The 12,558-nt window shown below is 47.1% G+C and overlaps 1 protein-coding gene across 5 annotated transcripts in view; it reads right to left on the bottom strand.

Annotated features, from left to right (window-relative positions):
* Positions 1-12,558, bottom strand: part of LOC100074041 (phosphopantothenate--cysteine ligase) — a 120,032-nt gene that overhangs the window by 70,483 nt on the left and 36,991 nt on the right. For all 5 annotated transcript variants that reach the window (XM_029064894.2, XM_029064884.2, XM_029064886.2 and 2 more), the window contains exons 6-7: positions 8,447-8,536; positions 6,123-6,276 (exon numbers count right to left, since the gene is read on the bottom strand). In XM_029064894.2, the coding sequence (XP_028920727.1) occupies positions 6,123-6,276; positions 8,447-8,536 (244 nt within the window). The remainder of the gene's footprint in view (positions 1-6,122; positions 6,277-8,446; positions 8,537-12,558) is intronic.

Genomic DNA, 12,558 nt, shown 5'->3' with positions numbered 1-12,558 from the left:
GGATCCGGATGACTCGTTGAACTGACGTATTCTGAGCTGTGGAAAACTGATCTGATAAAAAACGGTGCTGAAATGATAACTGAATAAGCTGAAAGCTCTTGGGAGTTCTTGATGGGAGAATAAGACCCAAAGAAAACCTGGAGCTATTTTATTATTATGCTTAGACACTTGGAAGTGGAATTATTTAGAGACGATTTTTAGCTAAGCCCTATTTCGTCAACTGTCTACTGACTTCCTTTGTTTTCCGACCACGGTATGAAATGAAGGGAGTTGTGTGAATCTCGAAATCTGGTCGTAAAAAATGGCCACCGCGCTCCGTCGAGAGCCAACATTTCGCCAGACCTGATGATGGCACTAAGGACGCATGAGGCCCCTACTTTGAAAATCAATCAATCAATGGTATTTGAGCACTGTATTAAGTGCTTGGGAGAGTACAATGCAGTAATAATAATAATTGTTGCATTTGTTAAGCGCTTTCTATATGCCAGGCGCTGTTCTAAGAGCTGGGGAGGACACAAGCAAATCAGGTTGGACCCAGTCCCTGTCCCACATGCGGCTCACAGTCTCAATCCCCATTTTACAGATGAGGTAACTGAGGCACAGAGAAGTAAAGTGAGTTGCCAAAGGACACCCAGCAGGCAAGTGGCAAAGCTGGGATTAGAACTCGGGTCCTTCCGACTCCCAGGCCTGTGCTCTACCCACTAGGCGATGCTGCTTCTCAGAGGTGGAGGCACGTTCCCTGCGCACGAAGAGCTTACGGGCTAAGAGACTCCTTCCCTAATTGATTTTCATTGTGTGTGCTTTCAAAACAGCTCCCTCCCCTCTGCTACAGTACAAGTCTGGGAATTACGGGCCTTCACCCAGGGGAATGGCATTCTTCCAGTGTGAAATCTCACCAAATTTTGCTCCCAATTAATTAAGCACACTACCATGGGAATATCTGATTGCTCAGCTGCACTCTGAATCTCCCCGCTGGTAGCTTTTGACTCTCCCTGCCGCTTATTCCCAACTGCACCAGCGGAAAGAAGAAAGACAGCAGCTGGGACGTGAGCATCCACAGAGATTACCCCCGAGAGTGGCTCACCTCTCTAATGGAGGATGGCGTGGAAGCAAGCTCATTCATTAAAGAGGTAAGAATCTCCCTAGGAAATAAGTTCTCTCCTATGAATCGACGCCTTATCGTGGCAGGAGAGTTTGTGTACGCTGATGAAGCACAGAACCATGCCTTATAGGGCTACCGGTAATGGAAAGGTCTAAGCCAAAGCATCAGACAGAGTCAATTTGCCTGTGCTGGGCAGCAGCGGCATGGGAAAGGGTCAAAGGCGGATGATCAAGTGATCAAAACGTCGATCAGAGACAAAAGCAGAGACTCGAGTTTTTACCGTGCGGAAGAAAGCAATGGTGAACCACTTCCGCACCTTTACCGGGAAAACTCTACGGAACACATAGTAGAACGACTTTATGACAGAAGATGAGACGTTTTGAAGACGGTGCGTCCATGGGTCGGGAACGACGCGACGGCATTTGAAGAAGGAGAAGGAAATCAGCTGCTGCATGCACAAGCCTCCCAAATGTCTCCTCGCTCCTCGGAGTCACACTTTTCCCAGAGTCTCCGTTCCAACACAATCTTCCCGGTTTGAGTATCGTATACCGGCTGATGTTCTTTACTGCTGTCTCCCTAACGTCCACCGCTGCGCCACTCTGCCGTTCTGCTTTCTCGAAGCACTATTTCTGTTCCCTCTTTTTTGGATTACCTCATTTCGGTTCAGCATAGAGAAGCTGCTGTCTCTTGCAGGACTGGATCTATGCGTCCTGCACCTAGTAGACACTCGGTAGATACCACCGATCGATTCACTGTTTGGCTCTAATAGGAACTTGACACAATCGTGTCACCATTTTGAAGCAATGCTCACTGTGGCAAACCTTGGTTGGCGGGGACACGTGAGGAGAAAGGATGACAACTGGATTGTCAAACAACTACTCTACGATTAGCTGGAGGGGGCAATCAGAGAAACAGGGATGGGTAGAAATATAGACGATGTTGGTGGAAGCGCTCTACAAGTTGAACGTAGTGTCAGTAGTTGATCCAGGTCTCACAGCCATAAAGGTCACTCACTGGACATTACATTTCCACAATTCGCCTTCAGTTGGGAAGCGGTGTGGCTTAGTGGATAGAGCGTGGGCCTGGGAGTCGGAGGACCTGGGTTCGGATCCCCGCTCCGCCATATGTCTGCTGCGTGACCCTGGGCAAGTCACTTCACTTCGCTGGGCCCCGGTTACCTCATCTGGAAAATGGGGATGAGAGTGCGAGCCCCATGTGGGACAGGGACTGTGTCCAACCTGATTAAGTCGTTTCTACTCCATGGCTTAGAACAGTGCTTGGCACAGAGTAAACTCTTAACAAGTTCCATGATTATTCCTGTTATTATTGTCTGCGGTGTGACCTTGGGCAAGTCGCTTAACTTCTCTGGGCCTCGGTTTCTTCAACTGTAAAATGGGGGATTTGATACGTTCTTCCTCCTAATTAGACTGTGAGGCCCTTGCGGGGCAGGGATCGTCTCCGATCTGATAAATTTGTATCTTTCAGTGCTTGACACATAGTAAGTGCTTAATAAATGCCTTAAAAACAAAAAGGAAGTCTGACCTAACTCTATGTCGTCCCCACCCCCTATCAGACCGCCAAAGCACTTCCTAGCCTTTGTTATTCGGCTTTCTACTCCTTTATCTACCCTAAATGACAAGGGGCTGCCTTAACAGCAGAATTCAGGGATAGATTTCAGTTCTGTGATACCAATGGAGACCCCTGGTTATGTTACGGATTGCCAAGAGCAGGCTGATACGATGCTGGCATTCGCTAAACGTTAACTATGAGCCGGCCACTGTTTTACGCACTGGAGTAGACATAAGATAATCATGTCCTCACTCACAGTCTTAATCCTCTTTTTACAGGCGATTTATCCAAGGCCCAGAGACGTTAAGTGATGGGCCCAAAGTCACACAGCAGGCAAGAGATGGAGCTTGGATTAGAATCCAGGTCCATTTGACTCCCACTAAGCCACACTGCTTCTCCGACTTCTTTGGACCATCAGCCTAGAGCTTGCCGATGCTGAGAAATGATTCCCAATAATGTGCACGTCTTCCCGGTTGAATATTTCCAGAGCCCAAATCATCAGCAAAAAAGAGCTCTTCTACACTTGACTCAAGGACTTTCCCAGTGGAAAGGTTGACTTTTCCAGTGGAATCGAGATCAAATTGCCACATTAGTTCCAGGCTCCTTGCTTCACTTTTAAGCCCAATCGTGCTGAATAAATTCAACAAGTCTGCACCTAATACACATCTCTGACTTGATAATGTTGCTGTTTGTTAAGCGCTTACTATGTGCAGAGCACTGTTCTAAGCGCTGGGGTAGACACAGGGGAATCAGGTTGTCCCACGTGGGGCTCACAGTCTTAATCCCCATTTTACAGATGAGGCAAGTGAAGCACAGAGAAGTGACTTGCCCACAGTCACACAGCGACAAGTGGCAGAGCCGGGATTCGAACCCATGACCTCTGACTCCAAAGCCTGGGCTCTTGCCACTCAGCCATGCTGCTTCTCTAGTTCTTGACGACTGGCTCCTCCGATTCTAAGCCAACCAGATCACCATGGAGTCACCATCAATTTTGTTTTACTAGATGCCAGAGCCCAGATCTCCGGATGGCATAAAATCGTTTTCTGAGGTCTTCCAAGAGGTCTCGATGTTATCCTTCTGTTTTACCAAATTAAGAGTAAACATTGTGGTCTGAAACTCCAGAGCAGGCAGGCAGCAGTTAGTAAAGTTCTTCAACAGCTGATCCCAGAGGACCCTGGCTACCATCTGGCCCGCACTGACGGGCAGTGATACTTCACAGAGAGTTCTCTGTCCTCCTTCCTAAGAAGACGGAAAGCTCCTGAGGGCAGGGATCGCGTCTGCCAACTCTATTGCATTGCATTTTCCCAAGTGCTTATTTGATTGATTGATTCCTGTGTCAAATCTAGGACTTATGAACACATTTACATCCTCGGCATTTACGCCTATATATAGGCTTATTCACTTCTTTATTTTGACGACTCTAGTTATATTTTTATATCTCTCCTTCTTGTGGTCAGGGAACATGTCACTTCTTAATTCTGTACCTCCCAAGTACTTTGTACATCTTCTGCACCAAATGGGCATCCGCTGAACACTGAGCACTTAGTATGTGCCAGGTGCTGTACTAAGCGCTGGGGTGGATACAAGCACATCAAGTTCGACGCAGTTCCTGTCCACTGAGGGGCTCACAGTCTCAACTCCCATTTTACGGATGAGGTAAATGAGGCCCGGAGAAGCGAAGTGACTTGCCCACGGTCACACAACAGACAAGTGGCGGAGCCAGGATTATTCATTCATTCAATCGAATTCAGTGATTAGAACAGGGCTTGGCACATAGTGAGCGCTTAACAACTACTATCATTATTATTATTTATTGAGTGCTTACTGTACTGAATGCTTGGGAAAGTACAATACAACAATAAACAGTGACATTCCCTGCTCACAGCGAGCTTAGAGTCTACAGGCAGGGAGACGGACAGCAATATAAAATTAGAGCCATGTACATAAGTGAGTGGGAAAGGGCAAAGGCCAACACAGAAAGGAGTGGGAAATGAAGAAAAGCGGGGCTCAGTTTGGATGGGTCTCTTGGAGGAGATGTGCCTACAGTAAGGCAGTGAAGAAGGGGAGAGTTATTGTCTGTCAGATTAGAGGAAGGAGGGTGTTCCAGGTCAGAGGCAGCACTTGGGCCAGGGGTCGGCGGTGAGACCGGCGAGATGGAGGCACGGCGAGAAGGCTGGCACTACAGAAGCGAAGTGTGCAGGCCGCGTAGTAGAAGGAGAGAAGGGAGGTGAGCTAGGAGCGTTTTAAAGCAAATGGTGAGGAGTTTTTGTTTGATACGGAGGTGGGTGGGCAGCCGCTGGAATTCGCTGAGGAGCGGAGTGACGTGTTTTTGTAGAAAAATGATCCGGGCAGCAGAATGAAGTGGAGTGGAGAGAGACAGGAGGCTGGCAGGCCAGCAAAGAGACTGATGCAGTAATCCAGGCGGGAGAGGACGAGTGACTGTATTAACATGGTAGCGGCTTGGCCGGAGAGGGAAGCGCAGATTTTAGCCATGTTGTGACGTTGGGAGCGACCCGCGACCTTCTGACTCCCAGGCCCGTGCTCTATCGACCTCATCACGCTACTGCTGATACCATTACTCTGGAATTACTAAGGAATCATCGAAATCTGTGGCATTTCATCCACGTTCCGTAAGTTATCGACGAACCAGTCCAGGCAAATTAGGAGCACGCCTCTTTCCGGCGTGTACATCTTGGCCATCTGTCACGGCTCTGCTGTGTTTGTGGGAATGCATCCGTGTACAACTCTTCCGGGGGGTATATTAGTCCCTAATTTGCTGTTAGTATGTGTAAACTTGTATCTCTTCAGCTCTGGTGTTCTTTTTTTTATGTTGGTATTTATTAAGCGCTTACTATGTGCCCAGCACAAAGGGAATCAGGTTGTCCCACGTGGGGCTCACAGTCTTCATCCCCATTTGACAGATGAGGGAACTGAGGCTCAGAGAAATGAAGTGACTTGCCCAAGGTCACACAGCTGACAAGTGGTGAAGCCAGGATTAGAACCCACAACTTTTCATTCATTCATTCAATAGTATTTATTGAGCGCTTACTATGTGCAGAGCACTGTACTAAGCGCTTGGAATGAACAAGTCGGCAACAGACAGAGACGGTCCCTGCCGTTTGACGGGCTTACGGTCTAATCGGGGGAGACAGACTCCCAAGCTCGGGCTCTTGCCACTGAGCCACGCTGCTACTCTGCTGCTGCTCTTTTGAATTATGTCGTTCACTGTCGACTAAATCACTACGAGATATCACTTTAAAACTCAGATTTCAAACCATCATTTTTCAAATAGGAAAATATCACGCCAGTAAAAAGAAGGCATTATTAGTTGGCCCGGGACATTTGGATTTAAGAATAAAATTGTCATTTTTCAAATAGGAAAATATCACGCCAGTAAAAAGAAGGCATTATAAGTTGGCCTGGGACATTTGGATTTAAGAATAAAATTTACCCAGTTTACTTTGCTCCTTTCTTTTTGAATCGAGTTCATCGGTCAGTCTGCGAATCTCCTGATGAGCCATCTGCAACCTCCCAGTTGCTTCTTCCACATCCCGCTCCACACATTTCCGTAAAGTTTTCTCTTTTTCCAGTTCTTCATAATGGCACTAAAACACAAATACAACAAATAATAGAACCAAATTTCACTGTACTTTTATCACAATCAATGGGATTTACCAACGTGATTTATCGAGTGTTTATCGAGACAGACATTAATATAAATGAGTAATTTATAATATATAATGTAAAGGTATGTACATAAATAACACAGACGAGAAAAGCAGCGTGGCTCAGTGGAAAGAGCCTGGGCTTCGGAGTCAGAGGTCATGGGTTCGACTCCCGGCTCTGCCACTTGTCAGCTGTGTGACTGTGGGCGAGTCACTTCACTTCTCGGTGCTTCAGTTACCTCATCTGTAAAAAGGGGATTAACTGTGAGCCTCACGTGGGATAATCTGATTACCCTGTATCTACCCCAGCGCTTAGAACAGTGCTCTGCACATAGTAAGCGCTTAACAAATACCAACATTATTATTATTATTACTATGTGAAGAGCACTGAACTAAATGCTTGGGAGAATACAAGGTAACAGACTTGGCAGACACATTCCCTGTCCACAACTAACTTACAGTCCAGAAGGGGAGATAGACATTAATATAAATGAGTAATTTATAATATATAATGTAAAAATATGTACATAAATAACACAGATGAGAAAAGCAGCATGGCTTAGTGGAAAGAGCCCGGGCTTGGGAGTCAGAGGTCGTGGGTTCTAATCCCAGCTCTGCCACTGATCAGCTCTGTGACTTGGGGCAAGTCACTTCACTTCTCTGTGCCTCAGTGACCTCATCTGGAAAATGGAGATTAAGACTGAGCCCCACATGGGACAACCTGATTACCTTGTATCTACCTCAGCGCTTAGAACAGTGCTCGGCACATAGTAAGCACTTAAATGCCATAATTATTATTATTATTATATGAGATGCAGCATGGCAAAGTGGATACAGCCCAGGCCTGGGAGTCAGAGGGCCATGGGTTCTAGTACTGGCTCTGCCACTTGTCTGCTGTGTGACCTTGGGCAAATCACTTTATTTCTCTGGGCTTCAGTTACCTCATCTGTACAACGGGGATTGAGACTGTGAACCCCACCATGGAACAGGGATTGTGCCCAACCCGATTTGCTTGTATCTCCCCACCAGGTGCTTAGTAATAATAATAATAATGATGACGGTATTTGTTACACGCTTACTATGTGCCAAGCACTGTTCTAAGCGCTGGGGGAGATACAAGTTAATCAGGTTGTCCCAGAAGAGGCGCACAGTCTTAATTCCCCTTTTAAAGACGAGGTAACAGGCCCGAGAAGTTAAGTCAGTGGAAAGAGCCTAGGCTTGGTAGTCAGAGGTCACGAGTTCTAATCCTGCCTCCACCACTTGTCAGCTGTGTGACTTTGGGAAAGTCACTTTACTTCTCTGCGCCTCATTTACCTCATCTGTAAAATGGGGATGAAGACTGTGAGCCCCACGTGGAACAACCTGATGACCTTGTATCTCCCCTAGCGCTTAGAACAGTGCTTGGCACATAGTAAGCAGTTAACAAATACCCTCATTATTATTAAGTGGCTTGCTCAAGGTCACACAGCAGATAAGTGGCAGAGCCGGGGTTAGAACCTACATCCAGTGCCCGGCATAATAATAATAATAATAATGTTGGTATTTGTTAAGCGCTTACTATGTGCCGAGCACTGTTCTAAGCGCTGGGGTAGACATAGGGGAATCAGGTTGTCCCATGTGGGGCTCACAGTCTTAATCCCCATTTTACAGATGAGGGAACTGAGGCCCAGAGAAGTTAAGTGACTTGCCCACAGTCACACAGCCGACAAGTGGCAGAGCTGGGATTCGAACTCATGAGCTCTGACTCCAAAGCCCGTGCTCTTTCCACTGAGCCACAGCGCTTAGCAAATACCATAATTTCTATTATTATTATTATAAAAAGAGTTGAAAGTCTGAATGAGAAAGACTAAAAAGACAAAAACCAAACTATTTGCAAAGATTTTATCTTTTATCTTATTTAAATCCAACAAACGTTTCCTTCCTATTTAGACAAAATTTGATTTGGATTCAGAATTACACTTTAGAGCATTAGAATGTAACCTCCCTGAGGGCGAGGAGTGTTTCTACCCACTCAATTGCACTGCATTCTCCCTAGCATTCAATACTGTGCTCGGGAAACCATAAGCGTGCAATAAATTCGATGGACCGATCGATTATATAAACATTTTACCTTAGTCAGAATATCTCTAGTCCGTTGCGTGGATTCTCGTTGTTGCTGAAGCTCGGCTTCTAATGTCTGACGGGCATGTTTGAGATCACCCTGGTATCAAAAGAAAGAAATGATAAGAAACCAACACCAGTAACCACCATCAGCAGAGAAATGTCATTTGAATCTAAATAAGGAGGTCTGAGTATGATATTAATTTAGACCACTCATAGAATCAGAGAACCATATAGCTGGAAAACACCTGCAAGGTACGGAAAAAAACCCTACTAGCTAAAATAATCTGGTATAACACGAAAGGTAAAAAAAACAAGAAGAGACCAGAACTGAGCCACTGACGTTAGAGGCCGTTTCGTTTCGGAGTGTTGTCAGATTAACAGACATCTCCTGATTTTTTCCCTAATTTCCTTCCTCCTCTCATGGGAGAGACTGGGTGGAACAGAGCCCAAACAGTGGGGCTTCAGCTCCGTGTACCACTACCTGATGGCTGAATTCAAACTGATTCCATCCCCCTCTGGTCTGTAACCTCCCTCTAGACTGTAAGCTTGTTATGGGCAGGCAAAGTGTCTACCAACTCTATTATGTTGTACTCTCCCATGTTCTCAGGTGCAGTGCTCTGTACACAGTAAGCATTCAATAAATACCATTGATATCTAACACGGGAGGGAAGTGGTGGAGAGGAAATATGATCCAGGAAACTACTGACTTCTTACTTGCACGGCGGAACTTGTATAAAAAGGGAATGACAAGGACAGTTAAGGGTCTTTGGGTATGACAAATACTCTGCTGCTCAGAATTTACTGAAGATCCACAGAGAATAATAATAACATTTGTTAAGCACTTACTGTGTGCCAGGCACTGTACCTCCTTCTTGCCAAATCCAATGGCTCCTACTCCATTCTAATCCTCCTTGACCTCTCTGCTGCCTTTGACACTGTCGACCAACCCCTCCTCCTCCACACCTTATCTCACCTTGTCTTCACGGACTCCGTCTCTCCCGGTTCTCCTATCATCTCTCTGGCCGGTCATTCTCGGTCTCCTTCGCAGGCGCCTCCTCCCCCTCCCATCCTTTAACTGTTGGAGTTCCTCAAGGGTCAGTTCTCGGCCCTCTTCTGTTCTCCATTTACACTCACTCCTTCGGTGAACTCATTCGCTCTCACGGCTTCGACTTCCATCTCTACGCGGATGACACGCAGATCTACATCTCCGCCCCTGTCCTCTCCCCCTCCCTTCGGGCTCGCGTCTCCTCCCGCCTCCGGGACGTCTCCACCTGGATGTCGGCCCGCCACCTAAAACTCAACATGAGCGAGACTGAGCTCCTCATCTTCCCTCCCGAGCCCGGTCTGCTCTCAGACTTCCCTATCACCGTGGATGGCATGACCATCCTTCCCGTCTCTCGGGCCCGCGATCTCGGTGTCATCCTCGACTCGTCTCTCTCGTTCACCCCACACATCCTATCCGTTACCGAGACCTGCCGCTTTCACCTTTACAATATCGCCAAGATCCGCCCTCTCCTCTCCACTCAAACGGCTACCTTACTGCTCCGGGCTCTCGTTATATCCCGGCTAGACTACCGTGTCAGCCTTCTCTCTGATCTCCCTTCCTCCTCTCTCACCCCGCTCCGGTCTATTCTTCACTCCGCTGCCCGGCTCATCTTCCTGCAGAAACACTCTGGGCATGTCACTCCCCTTCTTAAACACCTCCAGTGGTTGCCTATCGACCTCCGCTCCAAACAAAAACTCCTCACTCTAGGCTTCGAGGCTCTCCGTCACCTCGCCCCTTCCTACCTCTCCTCCCTTCTCTCTTTCTACCGCCCACCCCGCACGCTCCGCTCCTCCGCCGCCCACCTTCTCGCCGTCCCTCGGTCTCGCCCGTCCCGCCGTCGACCCCCGGGCCGCGTCCTCCCGCGGTCCCGGAACGCCCTCCCTCCTCACCTCCGCCAAACCGATTCTCTTCCCCTCTTCAAAACCCTACTTAAAACTCACCTCCTCCAAGAGGCCCTCCCAGACTGAGCTCCCCTTCTCCCTCTACTCCCTCTACCATCCTCCCTTCACCTCTCTGCAGCTTAACCCTCTTTTCCCCCCATTTCCCTCTGCTCCTCCCCCTCTCCCTTCCCATCCCCTCAGCACTGTACTCGTCTGCTCAACTGTATATATTTTCATTACCCTATTCATTTTGTTAATGAGATGTACATCGCTTCGATTCTATTTAGTTGCCATTGCTTTTACGAGATGCTCTTCCCCTCGACTCTATTTATCGCCATTGTTCTCGTCTGTCCGTCTCCCCCGATTAAACCGTAAGCCCGTCAAAGGGCAGGGACTGTCTCTATCTGTTGCCGACTTGTTCATTCCGAGCGCTTAGTACAGTGCTCTGCACATAGTAAGCGCTCAATAAATACTACTGAATGAATGAATGAAGCGCTAGGGTGAATACAAGCAAATTGGTTTGGACGCAGTCCCTGTCCCACGTGGGGCTCACACTCTCAGTCCCCATTTTATTGATGAGGTAACTGAGGTCCAGAGAAGTGAAGTCAAGCACTTAGTACAGTGCTCTGCACATAGTGAGCGCTCAATCAATACGACTGAATGAATGAATGCAGCGACTTGCCCAGGGTCACACAGCAGACAAGTGGCGGAGCCGGGATTAGAATCCTCGACCTTCTGACTCCCAGGTCTGTGCTCTATCCACTACGCCCTGCTGCTTCTCATGTAAGCAGGGGGAAATGGTGCATGGCTTTTTTCAGAGAGCAAATCAAAAATGACCTCTGAATTGTAGGAGCTGACATTTGAGCTAAACACGGCCAGCCCGCATATGCCGCAACAAACCTATAGGCTGTTCGCGATCACAGGTTTAGGTAGATGGCATCATATAGTGTCTCTCATATACTCACAGGACTGAGTATACACAGATTAGGGTCTCAATAAATATTACTGATGAAGTAACCGTGTGACCGAAATACTACAGAAAAAACTCCCTGGTAAGATGCCCAGAATGGTTTGTCTTAAAAATAACAGACTCAGCATGACTTAGTATTTGTAACCTGAAATGATGAGTTACGCCACGTTCGTGTTCATAGCTCCAATTTCAGATCATTTGATACCACTGAAATTGTTTAACCTCGGAAATTCTCAAGCTTTTTGTCTGTGAGTCCCACAGAGCTCGGCAAGTTCAGAAAACCCAAATGGTGATGCAAAACAGTGGGTGGGAAAACAAGGAGGTAGGCCGAGAAAATAGGAAAAAGGAAAAAAAAAACAGGAAAAGAGAGAGACGGAAAACTAGAGAAGGTGGGAAATCAAGAAACAATATGAAAGAGGTCAGAGACTGAGAAGAGTAAAAACTGAATCATAATTTGTATAGGGCTGCATAAACTATTCATTCGTTCATTCATTCAATCGGATTTATTGTGCACTTTCTGTGTGCAGAGCACCGTCCTAAGCGCTTGAAATATAGCAACAGAGACCATCCCTGCCCGCAATGGGCTTTCAGTCTAAACTATCACAAAAATGAAATGGAAACAAATGGGGAATGGGCACTTTCGCATGGGAATGATCCCAGAAGACCACTCGTGTGTCGGTCTCACCTAGTGTTTGCCTCTCAAACCAAATGAATGCTCTCCCAATCCCAAGAGAATCAATGACGGGTCAAAGTGAGGAACTGTGAAGGCATTCCAATTTTAAGCTTCCTCATTAAAACTAGAAATGACCGTCTCCCTGAAGAGGGAAGCAGCATGGCCCAGTGAAGTGAGCACTGGCCTGGGAGTCAGAAGGACCTGGCTTCTAATCTATCACTTGTCTGCTGGGTGACCTTAGGCAAGTCACTTCACTGGGCCTCAGTTACCTTATCTGTAAAATGGGGATGAAGACTGGGAGCCCCGTGTGGAACAGGGACTGTGTCCAACCTGATTAGCTTGGACCTACCCCAGCACTTAAAACAGTGCTGGACACATATTAGACCGTGAGCCCGTCAATGGGCAGGGATTGTCTCTATCTGTTGCCGAATTGTACATTCCAAGCCCTTAGTACAGTGCTCCGCACATAGTAAGCGCTCAATAAATACTAACGAATGAATGAATGTGCTTAAAAAATACCATTATTATTATGATTATCACTACTAATAGT

This window comes from Ornithorhynchus anatinus, chromosome 5, assembly GCF_004115215.2.
Source record: "Ornithorhynchus anatinus isolate Pmale09 chromosome 5, mOrnAna1.pri.v4, whole genome shotgun sequence".
NCBI classification, from domain to species: Eukaryota; Metazoa; Chordata; class Mammalia; order Monotremata; family Ornithorhynchidae; genus Ornithorhynchus; species Ornithorhynchus anatinus.
Note: the sequence above shows the minus strand (reverse complement) of the source record. Positions and strands in the feature narration are given on the sequence as shown.